This window comes from Brassica oleracea, chromosome C3, assembly GCF_000695525.1.
Source record: "Brassica oleracea var. oleracea cultivar TO1000 chromosome C3, BOL, whole genome shotgun sequence".
In the NCBI taxonomy this organism is placed as follows: Eukaryota; Viridiplantae; Streptophyta; class Magnoliopsida; order Brassicales; family Brassicaceae; genus Brassica; species Brassica oleracea.
In genome coordinates, this window is record NC_027750.1 from 12,240,616 (window position 1) to 12,254,528 (window position 13,913).

The window sequence follows — 13,913 nt, forward strand, 5'->3', positions numbered from 1 at the left end:
CGGAAAGTTATTTGGTTGCTAGGACTAACAGAGGCTGCAAGGCTGTGTACGTCTCATGCGGAGCTGAAGGACGGTACAACTAGATCGCCTATTGTCCGGTTTTTGTCGTGCCAACGGGTTATGGAACTTAAGCCTTCCTAGGAGAATCCAGATCACTTTGAAACGTCGGCTGTCATTTTCAACAGGTACCACCAAGATGTAAAAAATTTTATGTTTGTGGTGTGGTTCGACTCAAGATTGAAACTTTTGCTGATGAAATAATGATTTTGTTGATGCATATCAATTAGATTTACGAGGCTACAAACTGTTCACTGTACATTGGCAGGGAAAAAATGGTTATGTATGGTTCAGTTGTAACACCGGTGTGGTGAAATGGGGATGGACATGGTAACCAAAGGTGTGCATAATGTTATTGAGTTCCTCAGTGATGATTCCTCTGACATGGATGTGATCGGAATCTGTGGTGAGTTCCTTTTGTATGTTATTGGTTTGATTTTAAAACAATATATTTTAGCTTAGTGTCATCTTGAGACTTAAAAACTTGAAATTTATTGGTCAGATAACTTCTTCTCCGACATTAACAAACCTGCTGCGGTGAACTGCATCGAGGGACATGGCAGTAATTAGCAGAGAGATAGAGAACAAGGTGTTGAAAACGAGTGTGTCTGGCTTGGTGGAGCTCAATATACTCAAGAACCTCACCGTCTATGTTGTTGCAGGCTCTCTGGGTCGATTCAAATCTCATGCCAGCAACATAGTGTTTGATGTATTCATAGCTACTTGCCAAGATCCAGCCCAAAACATGGAGAGCTCTCAAATTGATGGAAGCCATTAATAGCAATCACCGTACCTTCACTATCTCCACCATCACTGAAAATACCATCATAGAGAATCATGGCAATGTTGTCTAATTTTACATGTCATCACGTTCATGTATTTCAGGAGCACAGTGAGAACATTCTTCCAAGCAGTGAATGTGACGTAGGATTGGCAGCATCATCGGGCCCGTCTGTTTTGGGAGACAAGGTCGATGAGGAATGTGCAACAGCAGATCCTCCAGAGATTTCAGACGCTCAGAACAACCGCAAGCGCTGCCGTGAGTGATTGGAAATATCTATTATATTCCTATCAGCCCGTCACCGTCTTTTCTATGCCTTTTTAAAAACTGCTATTATCTTTGTTTTCGATCATAAACTTTGGATATTTTTCCTCTTGCATGTTTTCTCTGTTCGGAGATTTTATTTCTATTTTGGATTATTAATGAAACGTCGACGGGTTCTAACTCATACAAGATTTGTCAGTGGTGTAATTTTTTGGTTTACCTATTTCTGACTTTTTTTGTCCACCATAAACTATTTTTAACAAAATCGAGTAAAACTCCAAAAATAAATAATTTTGCAACCGTATAATTTTATAAATTTTTCTAGTTATAATTTTTTTTTAAAAAGTAGTTTATTACAATTCTATGTTTTGAAATTAATTTAGGTAAAATAAGAAAATAATTTAATTTATTGTTCGATAAATTGTTTAATTTTTTGAATTCAAATTTTATATTTTGTTCCTTACACTATTTGTTTTATATACTAACAACTACCTAAGTAAATACTAAACAACTTCATAAAATTTATCTTTTGAACATGAAAGCTAATGGTCGATCAAGCATATGAATTCGCCGGTCATTCTTATATCAACTTAATCAAACCGTGTGACTTCCAAATGTTATGTTCATCACCATTATATACAACACGGAAAAACAAAAGTGAAAAAAATAAACGACAAAATCCCGTATACAAAACTACATAGCGATCAATAATTTATCCGGCTATGCTCTTGGGCGTAGGCTATACTCCTAGTAAGTAATAACCGCGCGAGACTTGATAGGCGGCGTGGTTTCCACTGCTTCTATATTTTAACAGAAAACATGTCGACTAGGTGAGCCCACATAAGATTAGGAATATATTCTTTTGTTTTTTTCTAGGAATTATTGTGGAATTCTGGCCGATGTGTCACTAACAACGCAAATGATTGAACTTTTTGATCTGATCTATTAATTTATAATCCTATTATTTATCTACTTATAAATTTTATTAGACCAATTCCCTAAAAACTTAATATGTCTTATTTATTATTTAATTTGATCAATTAAAAGTATAATATATTAAAAAATTTAGAAAGAATATTATTCCCCTACATCTTTGCAAGTAGTTTTTGTAACGTGATCTTATCCACAATTTCGAAAATAATATATATCAAAATAGTAAATATATTTATTTGTTATTTGAAAGTATATATTTGGTTTACATAATCTTAGGTATATATATATTTTTTCTATTTATTGTAAACATATCTATATAAGTTTTTGCATCTTTGACAAAAAAAAGTTTTTGCATCTAAGTATATACATAATATTTTGTTATTCGTATTTTATTTGAAATTGAAAATATTTTTATAATAATATAAGTATAGTAGAATATATGAAATTTTGAAAAATAGGCTATGCAAACTCTATAATGATGAAGGTTTAAAATCAATGTAAAAAAAGTAATAGTTTAATATACGATATATATGTAAAGAGATATTCATATTTAAAAATATATATTTTTAAAATCTGTTTGTTTTGATATAAATATATTATTATCTTATTTAAATTAAAAAATTAGGATGGTTTAATAATATTTATATAATCAAAGATTAGTTTACAGTTTTAAAAAATTTGATTGGCTATTATTCTTATATATTTTTTAACTTATAATATTAATGAGGCCAATTTTAGTTAAACTGTTATAACCTTTTGATAATTGACAAAACACTTTTAATAAATTAGAATTTTAAAAATAAAATTAATTACATTACTATTAATCTCAATATTATAAAAAAATGTAAATAATATCGCGCTTTCGTGCGGATTTGAGTATAATATTAGACTAATTAGTTAAATTTAGAAATAAATTGGACCAATAGACTTTACACTATATATATAAGGAGTCATGTAGTATTTTTTTTCAATCACAACAAAACCATAAAATACTCTGAAAATAAAAGCCAACAAAACCACGAAAAGTACATTCATTTCCAATGGTTTTTTTTTCAAACTTATCACCTTACTCAAATATGTTACCGTTTAAAACTGATTTAAAGAATTCATGTGAAAACTACTTATATGATTTTTTAAATGTTATTAGAAAAGTTATAATTTTTTATAAGCATATTAATTTTGTATGTTTTATTGTCAAAATAAATTTAATAATATTGCCAAAAAATAGATAGAAAATTGTTTATAAAAGTCATCTTTTATAAAATCTATCACTACTCAAGTAAATTAGTTCTCCATAACACTTTATATATGGTACACATTTAATATTATTTTCATATATCTAATTCAAAATTCATGGTCTTCAATCTACAAAATTAAGTTTAACGATTAACACTAATATGACATAAAAAAATGTAAATTTCCTATTTATTTGTAAATTATATTTATATTTTACAGATTGTGTATTAGTAGTACATAATATTAAATAAAATTGAATATCTAACAAGATACATAAATCTATCTTTTAAATACATCTATGGTTCAAAGCTCATTTAAATAATCCAATTCACTCGAATAAAAACAACAACATTTTACACAAACACTTTACACTAAAGTTAAGCAATACCTTCAAATCAAAATTTATTAAATTTGAAACTGAATAAAAAATATATATAAACATAATCTCGCGCGAGCGAGCGCGGATCATAATCTAGTTGTGATTAAAAACAACTCCATATACTAAAAATAAATAAAAAATAATTATAAGGATAAAATTAGAAGAGATACAAGGAAAATATTTCATTTAAAATATCATAAGATATTTTCTAGAATTGTTAATAACATTAGTCAATTTATATATGAATAAATTTTCTTTTCAAACATGATAAAATCTCACTCCATATACTAAAAATAAATAAATAAATAATTATAAGGATAAAATTAGAAGAGATACAAGGAAAATATTTTATTTGAAATATCATAAGATATTTTCTAGAATTTCTAATAACATCTGTCAATCTATATATGAATTAATTTTATTTTCAAACATGATAAAATCTCAATTAATTAAATAAATTTAGTTAATATACTATTTAAAGAAAAAATAGAAATCCATTTTAAATACTGATCAGTTTTGTTAATAAGAGCATTCGCCAAGCAAAGAAAGCCATGGTTGGCCCAGGAAGACCTCAGATCGTCCTCTTCGGTTCTTCAATCGTTCAGTACAGCTTCAGCAATGGTGGCTGGGGAGCCACTCTCGCAGACGTCTACTCTCGCACGGTTTCTCACTCACTCTTCTTCTTCTTCTCCTCTCTTCTATGTAGCTATTGAATCTGTTCGAAAGTGGAGAACTTTCACTCATCACATGTTTTTTCACTGTCACCAACCTAATGATTGGTGCCTTTTCGAATCAGATCCATCACTGTAACACTTAAAGATTCAATCTTTCAATGCATGTTAACAGGCTGACGTTATCCTTCGTGGGTATGGTGGTTGGAACTCAAGATTTGCCTTAAAGGTCCTTGACCAAGTCTTCCCAAAGGTAACATACACTCTGCATATCGAAAGTGTCACACTTTATTTATGATGATTCTTGACGTCTCTGTTTTTTTTTTTTTATTAGGATGCTGTAGTACAACCTTCTTTGGTGATAGTTTACTTCGGTGGAAATGATTCAATGCCTCCTCATCCATCAGGGAAGGGAGCTCATGTTTCTCTCTCTGAGTTCATTGATAACATGAGGAAGATTGGGGAGCATCTTTTGGTACTAATGCCCCTTTTCAAAGTTGGAGACTTTTTGTTTCTTACTGTATTGTTTCTTAACAGAGCCTTTCGGACAAGACGCGTGTCATTTTCCTCTCTCCTCCACCAATGAATGAGAGACAGATCCAGTTAGTTTTTGGGTATGTATCTTTTGAGATCTGGTTAATCTTCCTCTCTTAGTATTAGAAGTTTGAATCAGTATCACTGTGTGACATATGTGGTAGAGATGCAATAAAAGGCCGGAGAAACGAAGTTTGCCGTCCATATGCAGAAGCGTTGTTGACTCTATGCAATGAGATCAATGTGAAATGTGTTGATCTCTGGAACGTTATACAGCAACAAGATGATTGGTTGAACACCTGCTTCACGTGAGTTACTCAAAACATTTTAACTCTAAAATGATACTCTATCAAACTAACTCATTGGGGTTTTGTTTAACTTCATAGAGATGGGATCCATTTCACAGCCAAGGCAAGTGAGGTTGTGGTGAAGGAGGTGTTGAAGGTAGTGAGAGAAGCAGAGTGGAAACCGAGTCTTTACTGGAAGTCATTACCGATTGAGTTTCCCTTTGATTATGGTATACCAAACTCGCTAAGCCTTGCTGAGCTAGAGTTATTCAGAAACGAACAGTTGGAGCTACCACCTAGTACGGCTCTACTGTAAAACGTTTAATAGAGGGAATTGCTACTGGATGGTGTACCAATTTATTGTCGCTTGTGTGCATCAGATATACAGAACAACTTGCAGTTGAATCTAAAAACTCTCCTTTCGTTTGGTGAACAATGATGGTTGTCATTCATCTATGTTTTTGAGCCGTTTAAGATTATCATGCAAGTTCACATATGTGGGTGCCAAAGTACTCTAGGTGTCGTATTTCACATATCATGAGCACAGCATAGGTGTTCGCCCCATTCATGTTTGATGATAACATACATAGGCATAAATAAGTCTTCGGATCATTTGTAACAAAAATAATTAAATTTTAACTAGATATTTATGGTCTCCAAATCTTAGAACCAGCCATAATGCCTTAGATTTTTTTTTTTTTTTTTTTTTAAAACAATGCCTTAGATTACTCTATATGTTACATTTACAACGATTCATGCTTCCTCCCGAGTAGTCTAGGATCTACAGTTCACACCATATTTCAGATACACCAAACTATCGTTTGGCCTTATATCACAGCATTTTGTTCTACTTATCTATAATGTTTAACACCATGTCTCTTCATCTCATATGACTACTAGTATACAGATTCTACTTTTGACATGGGCTGACAATGCACAACCATTGGGATCCCACAATTTTTTGTTTAGTTTGAAAGAAAAGACTCAAAATGTCTACAGTATAAGTTTTCTTTGGTTTACATGATTAAAATTAAGCCGAAGGATCCAAATAGGTTTATTTCAGTGGTTAAATCAGTTGTGATATAATTTAGTGGTTTGATATTTCATATTCTACAAATACGTTATTCTTCCTCCCGACTAGTCTAAGGATATATGAAGCTTATATAATATTTTAAACAAGCTTAATCATAATGTTTGACTTTTTTCTCTTTGCATTTGGATAGATAGAGACAAATGTAAGTTACGAGCATGCGTATAGATTCAATATGTTATCCTCTAATGACACATTGAATCTATTTCAGATAAATATATCTGCATGAAAAGATTTAGTATGGTTTGGTTTACTCTCTCTCCGGACTAATCTAAGATATATGGTGGAGCTTATATAATATTTTAGACAAGGAACCTTAGCGCTGACTTTCTTGGGCATTTTTACTTATATATTATAAAATACTTCTCTTAAGAGTTTAACTAATATTTTGATAAATTTAGACACGTAAACCACGACCATGATGCATGCAAATAAATTCAATATGTTATCTTCTATAGTAACATATTAATCCTGTTTCAGATAAGAACAACATTTTATTACAAATTTATAACATTGTATTCATTCAATAATCAAAAGTGATTTTTAGTAAAGCTATGAGATTTGATTATTATTATTTTTAAATGTATCCAAACATTATAAAATGATTACAAAGATTGTAAATATACAACTTAAAATAATTCAATAAAAGTGGATTATCAAATTAGTTTTTTTCAAATAACAAGTTTAATAACATTAGATTTTATTTTTTCTTAACTTCGTGTTTGAATAATAATTCATTTATCATTTTAACACAAATCAACTTAAACTTTTAGTTGAATACATCTGTTTTAATATGTTATATCTAATGATGACTTAGGTTTCCTCATGACTAGTATAGAATATATGAGTTTACTAGAGTTTAACTTGTCCACCCGCGTAGATGTATTTTTATTTTAAAATAACATTTAGAATATAGATAAATTATAAAGATATATGTTTCATATCAATTTTAGTTTTTTGTATATAATATTAGTTTGAAAATTTTGTAATTGGTGAAATTTGATTTTGATGAAATTTTACTACTCATATATTAACCAATTGTTTTTTGTTTGCTTAAAAATGTAACACCATATTAAAAAGTTTATTTTAAACATTAGTTTTATATGAACTATTACTAATGTTATCAGAATTTTTGTTTGAAATTTGTATTTTTGAAATGTTGATATGTGACTAAATTTTGATTGATGACATAAGTTACCTTCTATAAAGTTTGAGTTAGACTTGTAACCCAAAAGATTTTATAATATCTATTATCCGAACGTTTAACCAATTATTATACAAGTGTAAATTTTATTTATTAATAAATATTTATTATTTGTATGTTTATATATTTAATATTTTTATTTTAGAATTTATATTGCATCCTATACATCAAAAATGTTACCAGCATAAATTTTAATAAAATGATAAAAAATTTACTTGCAAACTTACCGCATAAACTTATAGTTCTTACCACATAATTTCAACTGCAAGTTTCATTGAACTCCAAATCATGCTGTAATTCAACTGTAATACTACATGTCACCAGTCGAACCTTTAATAATATATTTTCAAAATATTGTTTTATTTAATGTATTATATTCCATTTTGTGTTTTTATTATTACCAAAAAAAATCGTACATATAAATTCGTTCACAAAATAAATTATTGTTTTTTGTTTTACATAAAAAGTTAATATTATTTTTTTACAGATTTTGGGATATATTATTTCTTCCAAAATTAATTACCCAAAACAAATGAAATCTATTAAGATTTAGTTAAAAATTTATTTATATACTAGTCTCATTTAAATTTATTCCAAAATTTATTATATGATTATATTTAAGTTGATTTGTTAAATTGCTAATTTAATGGTCCAACTATAACTCTTCTACAGTAGAGTGTTTTTTTAAATAACTCTATTTTAAGACAACAAATATAATATTTCAGATGAACTAATCTTGTTTCTATTTACATCTTGTTTCATTTATATATATTGCTTATTATAATATATATATATATATTGCTTATTAATGCATGCATATCAATACTTAAGATTATGCACCTGACTTTTCCAACTAATTACAAAAATTTCCATTACATTTTTCACTTATTTTTAATGGTTTTCGGAAATTAAAAGCCCAACAAATTCAAAAGTATCATGTTTATGTCCAACTAAAAAAACGCAACCCAATAATTTAAACAAAATATCTATCGTTTTTAAGCCCATTTCGTGTATGTTTATTAACTCATCCATATTCGTTTGTGTTCTAACTCTATACCCTAAAAACACTATTCATACCCTAACTTTATTCAAACTCTATTAACACCATCAAAAACCCATTGTCCAAAAAACTATACCAAATAAATTGGAGTTTATTATAATATCTTTGTCTTATTTAAAATTTTCTTATACGAAGTTGCCGAAATATATTAAATATTATCTTTCAATAATATTAATTATACTATTATAGTATAGGGTTAACATATTTCGAAATCATTGGTTTTCAATGTTATTGACCTTTTAAACAGCCAAAAATATTTAAATAATTAAATATTTATATTTAACAAATTTGGTATATAAATATAAATATAAAACGTAATAAATAGAAACTCATATATTTTCGAATTCAAATCAAATAAATTCCAAGAATATTCTCTATAAAATCCATTTTTGTAATTGATGCATACAATAAATTCAAAAGATAATATATAGAAACAAGATTTTCCGATTTAACTAAATTAACTTAATGAACACGTAGAAAATATATTATGTTTGACATGGTAACTGAATTTTCGGAATACTAATCTTAAAAGATTGAGATATTCGATAATAAAGAGAAGATCCCCCAACTTTCTCCCCAAGTTTCTCCTAAAACCTAAGCATTCTCTTTTGTCGGTTTGAAGATACTTAAACCTGTTTTAGGTCGGGTTATAGAAAACAAAAGTTGGCCGTTGATTTGTAAGCCCAATTTACAAGTAACCCTTCATGTAATTTTTGATCTTATATGCTTTAAATCTCAGTTTTTATTTTTTTATATTCGTTAACATAAACATGGATAATTCTGTTCTTATTAAAAATGATTATTTTTAGGAATTAATTTTAAAATGGTTCTTATTTTGTATTATAAATGTTAATTTTAAAATAAAAAATCTTGATAGTTTTCGGGAAGTTATTATATATTGTAAGAATTTTAAATATAATTTATTTTCATTATTAAAATCATCTTCAATATAAATAGATTTATAAAAGATAAGAAATATTACTATGTAAGATACAGATTTCTCAATACAACGAAATCACAGGAATAATATATGTTAAATATTTAAATTTAGCTGATTTTTTTTCTAAAAATACAAAAATGTGATTTTTAACCTTATTATCCAAAAAATAGATACCGAACAGCACCAAATTAAACTCAAAACTTTATCGAATTTTTAATATTTTTATCCCAAATCAAACTGAGAGGTAAACTAATTAATCCGAAATCAAACCAAAATTCACAAATAATCAAACGGTCCCTATATTTTTTAATTCGAAAAAAACAAAATCACAACCGAACCGAAAGCCAAAAAAAAATAACAAATTATCGTTAAACTGAAAATTGAACGCACATGGCTAAACATAAACAAATAGATGGATTAATAAATTTTTCAACGAAAAATATTCGTCGCTTTCAAAGGCAGATCAAAATCTAGATTATTATTTTAAAACAAAATCACATGAATTTATTATAAAAGTACAAAAGTACCCTCGAAGAAGTCAAACATTATAAAGCCGTGACAACCGTCGTTTACCTTTCTACCGTTCAACGACGGAGAGAAAAGAAAAGACGAAGACTCGCAGGTGAGACCACCATTTTCAAACAGTGTAACCGTTACTTTAATTATCTCCATGGATCCACCTCCTCCTCACACATTCTCAGGTCTTTCTCCTTCTTTATATCTTAAAAAGGTTTCGTCAGTTTCATCATCCTCTCCTTCACCCATCACCTGATTCCTCTCCCTCTCTCTAGATTGCCCGAGATGGATTCAGCTCCTCCTCTTCTCCCCTATGTGTCTTCTTCTTCATCTTCTAATACAGAGGAAGAAGACGTTAACCAAGAATTTGATCCCCGGTTTGATCATCGGTATGCAGGGGATTTAAACCGGCCCGATCTTGGGACCGCTTCAGTGGCCGGTGTTGAACAACGCGTGTCCTGCTTCGCTGTGGTTATCATCTTCTGGTTCTTTGGTTTGTTTCCGACACTTTTGACTTTTCTCTGTTTTTGAAGGTCTTGTCCTTTTTTTTTGTGGAACGGTTGTCTGAATTTGACTGATTATCGTTGACTCAGTGTCGATGGCTATGATTGTTGGTGTTTACGGACCAAGAAATGTCTGTCTTGGACCCAACTCTTCTGTTCTTATTGAACCAAACACCATTTTTGTACAAAGCGTAAAGGTTGTTGACTTTTTTACTCTTATCAGGAGAGACACTGCTAAGTTGCTGAGAATGTTTTTTTTTTCTTGTTTGGTTAGGTGAAAGAGTTAGATGATTCAAAATCTGGACTTGAGTTATTTGGGTTCTATACATCTCCTCCTCTTGATGTTGTAGTGAACTGGTCTGAATCTCGCTTGGCCTCTGTCTCACATAACTCTTACAAGGTATGTTTAAAGATTCTCATGAAAACCTGAAGTCAAAAGATTCGAACTTACCTGATTTAACTTTTTTCAGGAATGGCCATACTATCTGAACAAAGGAGCTTCGTTGAATATTTCATATAGTGTCAAACCAGAAGGCCGTTCACTTCGGCTTGTGGTCGATGAAGGTTGGTTGGTTTATATTCGGTTGTGATCTCTTTTTTTATTCTTTGTTTGGTCATTTTTCTATGCTTGCCTTCTTGTTTGATACAGTTAATATAGATTGATTGAACAATCATGATAGTAATACACAAAACAGATTCATAAAACCCATAAGGAAAGTCGACAACTTTCCTAACTAGACCATTAACTCTTAATAAAATAAGGAAATAGAGGGTAGAACTATAGAAGAAGTCTTGATATGATTGAGTAGTTTGTTTGTAAGTTTAGCCTTTTAGGGATGTCAATTGATTATTTCAATGCTCTCAATCAAATAGGAACGGACTCTTATCAGTTGTTGGAGGAACATGCATCTCAGAACACAGCTCTCTCATGGAATCTGATTCGAGGTTACTCAAATAGAAGTTCCCACTTAAATGTATTGGTTGTCTCAGGAGTTAACAAAAGTCCTATACAGGTAGTGGTGTGATTGAAGTGAAGATAAGTAAGTCTTCAAGTTATTATGTGGCTGTGGCTAACTCCAACATGAAGGACGTAGAGGTAATGATGACTTAGGAATGAGTTTTGTTTTTGTTTCTTCTTGCTCACGTCCACTTCTTTTACTTGAGATGCTTTTTTTTGTTCAGGTGGAACTGGATATTGATGTGAGGGCAATCTTGTATGATACTAAACAATCATTCTACAAGTGTACCTTCAGCAACGGCGAGTGCACATTCAATGAAATGTGCCTTGTTGGAAACTCTATTGTCTTAACTTCACCAGCACCAAGACAGGTATGCATTCACAAGGAAACACACCCACAGAATCTATATATATTACATGCTCAATTCTCATTACCTCTGAGCTTAGGGAGCATCAGTTGAAGAAGAATGGTGTATCAGGTTCTCATATCAACCTAGATGGACTTCTTATGTAGTCGGCACAGGTTGAATATATTTCAATTATTTTAAAGCAATTTATAATCAGATTTGAGAAATGGAAAGTTTCTATTTTTAGGTTTGGTGACTTGCTTCATGCTGGTAGCTATACAACTCTGGAAAAGGTTACAGTGTGATGGTGAAGAGAGAGATCAAACCCAAAATGATTCAGCGAGAACACGACTACTTGTAAACAAAGATGAAGATGGTTCAAGCATGGGTTCGTCTAATGAGTCTTTTGCAGCAGATGATGCTGATCTTGAAGACTTTACGGGTAATGAGGGTGAAGCAAGTAATAGCACTAGACGTCTCTGTGCCATTTGTTTTGATGCTAAACGAGATTGCTTTTTCCTCCCATGTGGTCATTGCGTCTCTTGTTATCAGTGTGGAACAAAGTAAGTTTTTCTCAAACTAATATGTCTCTCAGCAATCAGCATGAGCTAATATAATATACAACTGTATATATATCAAATCTACTGCATCAGGAAAAAAGTTGTTAATATCCAAAATATGTGCACAGGATAGCAGAAGCTGCTGGGAGTTGTCCAGTCTGTAGAAGGACGATGAAGAAGGTGAAGCGAATTTATACAGTATAAGATGTAATGTTCAAGAAATTGGTAAATGGTAATTATGCATTTTAGGACATTAGTCTGTGTGGGGTACCGCATAGACTGATTTAATCGTTTTTAGTAAAAAAACCTTTTGTTTTTTTTTTTTGACTGACGACTAGGAGTTACATAGACCGATTGCTAGAACATTAAGGTGTAAAAATCTGAATCCGAAGAAACGAGTCGAAAATGTAGTACCGAATTCGAACCGAAATTGATTAAATATCCAAACGTGTTCAAAATTTTGGTATCTAAAGAACCGGAACTGAACCCGAACTGAACCGAAGTATTTCGGGTATTCGAATGTATCCGAAATAGATTTTTATATCTTCCTATATAAATATATTTTAGATTTTTTTTTGTAACACATATATTTTAGATTCAATGTCTATTAAAAACATCCAAAATATATAAGTTATTTTTAAATTTTCCAAAATACTTGAAAATATATACAAATAGTCAAAAGTAAATGTCTAAAATAACTATACTCAAATCACCAAAAATACTTGAAATATCTATTGATTATCTATCCAAATATTCAAACCAAATCAAATTACATGTTAAGTTTAGGTATTTTGACATATGTTATTCAAATTTGTATGTAATATATTTTGTTTATAAATTTTGAGAAATGTAAAGTGTATAATGAATTTTAAAATTTTAAAAATAATTTTAGTGGGTTATCCGACCCCGAACCGAACCCGCAAAGATCCGAACCGAATCTGAACCAAAACTTAGAAATATCCGAATGGGGCTGAAACTTTTTTTAACAGAACTAGAGTTTGATCCAAACGGTCGTTCGGATTTTTTTTAATTTTAATATATTCACTTTATAATTGATAATTTGATGCTGCATTATAAAAGAATGAGCTATCTTTTCTTTGGTTGGATTCCTGGTTAATTTAAGTGTTGGTCGGTTTGGATGTGTCTTATGTGTTCTCTAGTTAGATCATTCGAGTATATTCAAATGGTACACCGGTCTAGTAATATGAGAAGAAAACAACCAACCATGATGGAAAAGACAATCCTGAAGATGACAAAATGGAGGAAGTGTATTGAAAAAACAGACAATTTCTTTTAGATGGTTGTCTTCAGAGAACCATGCCTCAACAGTATCAAGTTAAGCACATTTTTTTGCAAACACCTGAACAGTTTGTTAAACATAAATGTCTTTAGAAGGAAGCTCCTGGGGAGTGAAGTGAGCACCTTTGTGATTTATGTTACAAGTGGAAGTACAATGTTATTAGACTTGGTTTTGTTTTGGACATAGTTTCACGTAGGCGTGAAGTGAGTACCTTTGTGATTTATGTTACAAGTGGAAGTTGTGAGAGTTGTTATGTTTCCATGTCTTTAACTCTCATTTTCAGACATCTTACT

At 30.4% G+C, this 13,913-nt stretch overlaps 2 protein-coding genes and 1 pseudogene across 6 annotated transcripts; all 3 read left to right on the top strand.

Annotated features, from left to right (window-relative positions):
- The first annotated feature begins 372 nt into the window (after window positions 1–372).
- On the top strand, window positions 373–1,104 carry LOC106329891 (annotated as a pseudogene).
- A 3,057-nt stretch (window positions 1,105–4,161) lies between these two features.
- LOC106331774 (GDSL esterase/lipase At2g38180-like) lies at window positions 4,162–5,699 on the top strand. Its single transcript, XM_013770187.1, has 6 exons — window positions 4,162–4,312; window positions 4,497–4,574; window positions 4,656–4,796; window positions 4,859–4,935; window positions 5,020–5,163; window positions 5,242–5,699. Exons 1-6 carry the CDS (start codon window positions 4,202–4,204, stop codon window positions 5,456–5,458), a joined length of 768 nt encoding a protein of 255 aa, XP_013625641.1. The 5' UTR covers window positions 4,162–4,201; the 3' UTR covers window positions 5,459–5,699.
- Window positions 5,700–9,934: 4,235 nt separating this feature from the next.
- On the top strand, window positions 9,935–12,674 carry LOC106331892. 5 transcript variants are annotated; one of them, XM_013770328.1, is made up of 11 exons: window positions 9,935–10,137; window positions 10,228–10,445; window positions 10,546–10,652; window positions 10,730–10,855; window positions 10,926–11,019; window positions 11,329–11,400; window positions 11,469–11,551; window positions 11,638–11,784; window positions 11,861–11,936; window positions 12,008–12,323; window positions 12,449–12,674. In XM_013770328.1, exons 2-11 carry the CDS (start codon window positions 10,238–10,240, stop codon window positions 12,522–12,524), a joined length of 1,305 nt encoding a protein of 434 aa, XP_013625782.1. In that variant the 5' UTR covers window positions 9,935–10,137; window positions 10,228–10,237; the 3' UTR covers window positions 12,525–12,674. The 5 variants fall into 5 exon arrangements, with proteins under 5 accessions (XP_013625782.1, XP_013625783.1, XP_013625784.1 ...); XM_013770329.1 differs by having other exon boundaries at window positions 9,935–10,058; window positions 10,167–10,445; XM_013770330.1 differs by having other exon boundaries at window positions 9,936–10,137; window positions 10,350–10,445.
- The last annotated feature ends 1,239 nt before the right edge of the window (window positions 12,675–13,913 follow it).

Excerpts from the sequence above, each read along its gene's own strand:
- LOC106331774 (XM_013770187.1), top strand. The coding sequence starts at position 4,202 with ATGGTTGGCCCAGGAAGACCTCAGATCGTCCTCTTCGGTTCTTCAATC. Across the intron at positions 4,797-4,858 it reads AGATTGGGGAGCATCTTTTG|AGCCTTTCGGACAAGACGCG; the intron begins GTACTAATGCCC and ends GTTTCTTAACAG. Across the intron at positions 4,936-5,019 it reads CAGATCCAGTTAGTTTTTGG|AGATGCAATAAAAGGCCGGA; the intron begins GTATGTATCTTT and ends CATATGTGGTAG.
- LOC106331892 (XM_013770328.1), top strand. The coding sequence starts at position 10,238 with ATGGATTCAGCTCCTCCTCTTCTCCCCTATGTGTCTTCTTCTTCATCT. Across the intron at positions 10,446-10,545 it reads TATCATCTTCTGGTTCTTTG|TGTCGATGGCTATGATTGTT; the intron begins GTTTGTTTCCGA and ends TCGTTGACTCAG. Across the intron at positions 11,785-11,860 it reads CTTCACCAGCACCAAGACAG|GGAGCATCAGTTGAAGAAGA; the intron begins GTATGCATTCAC and ends CTCTGAGCTTAG.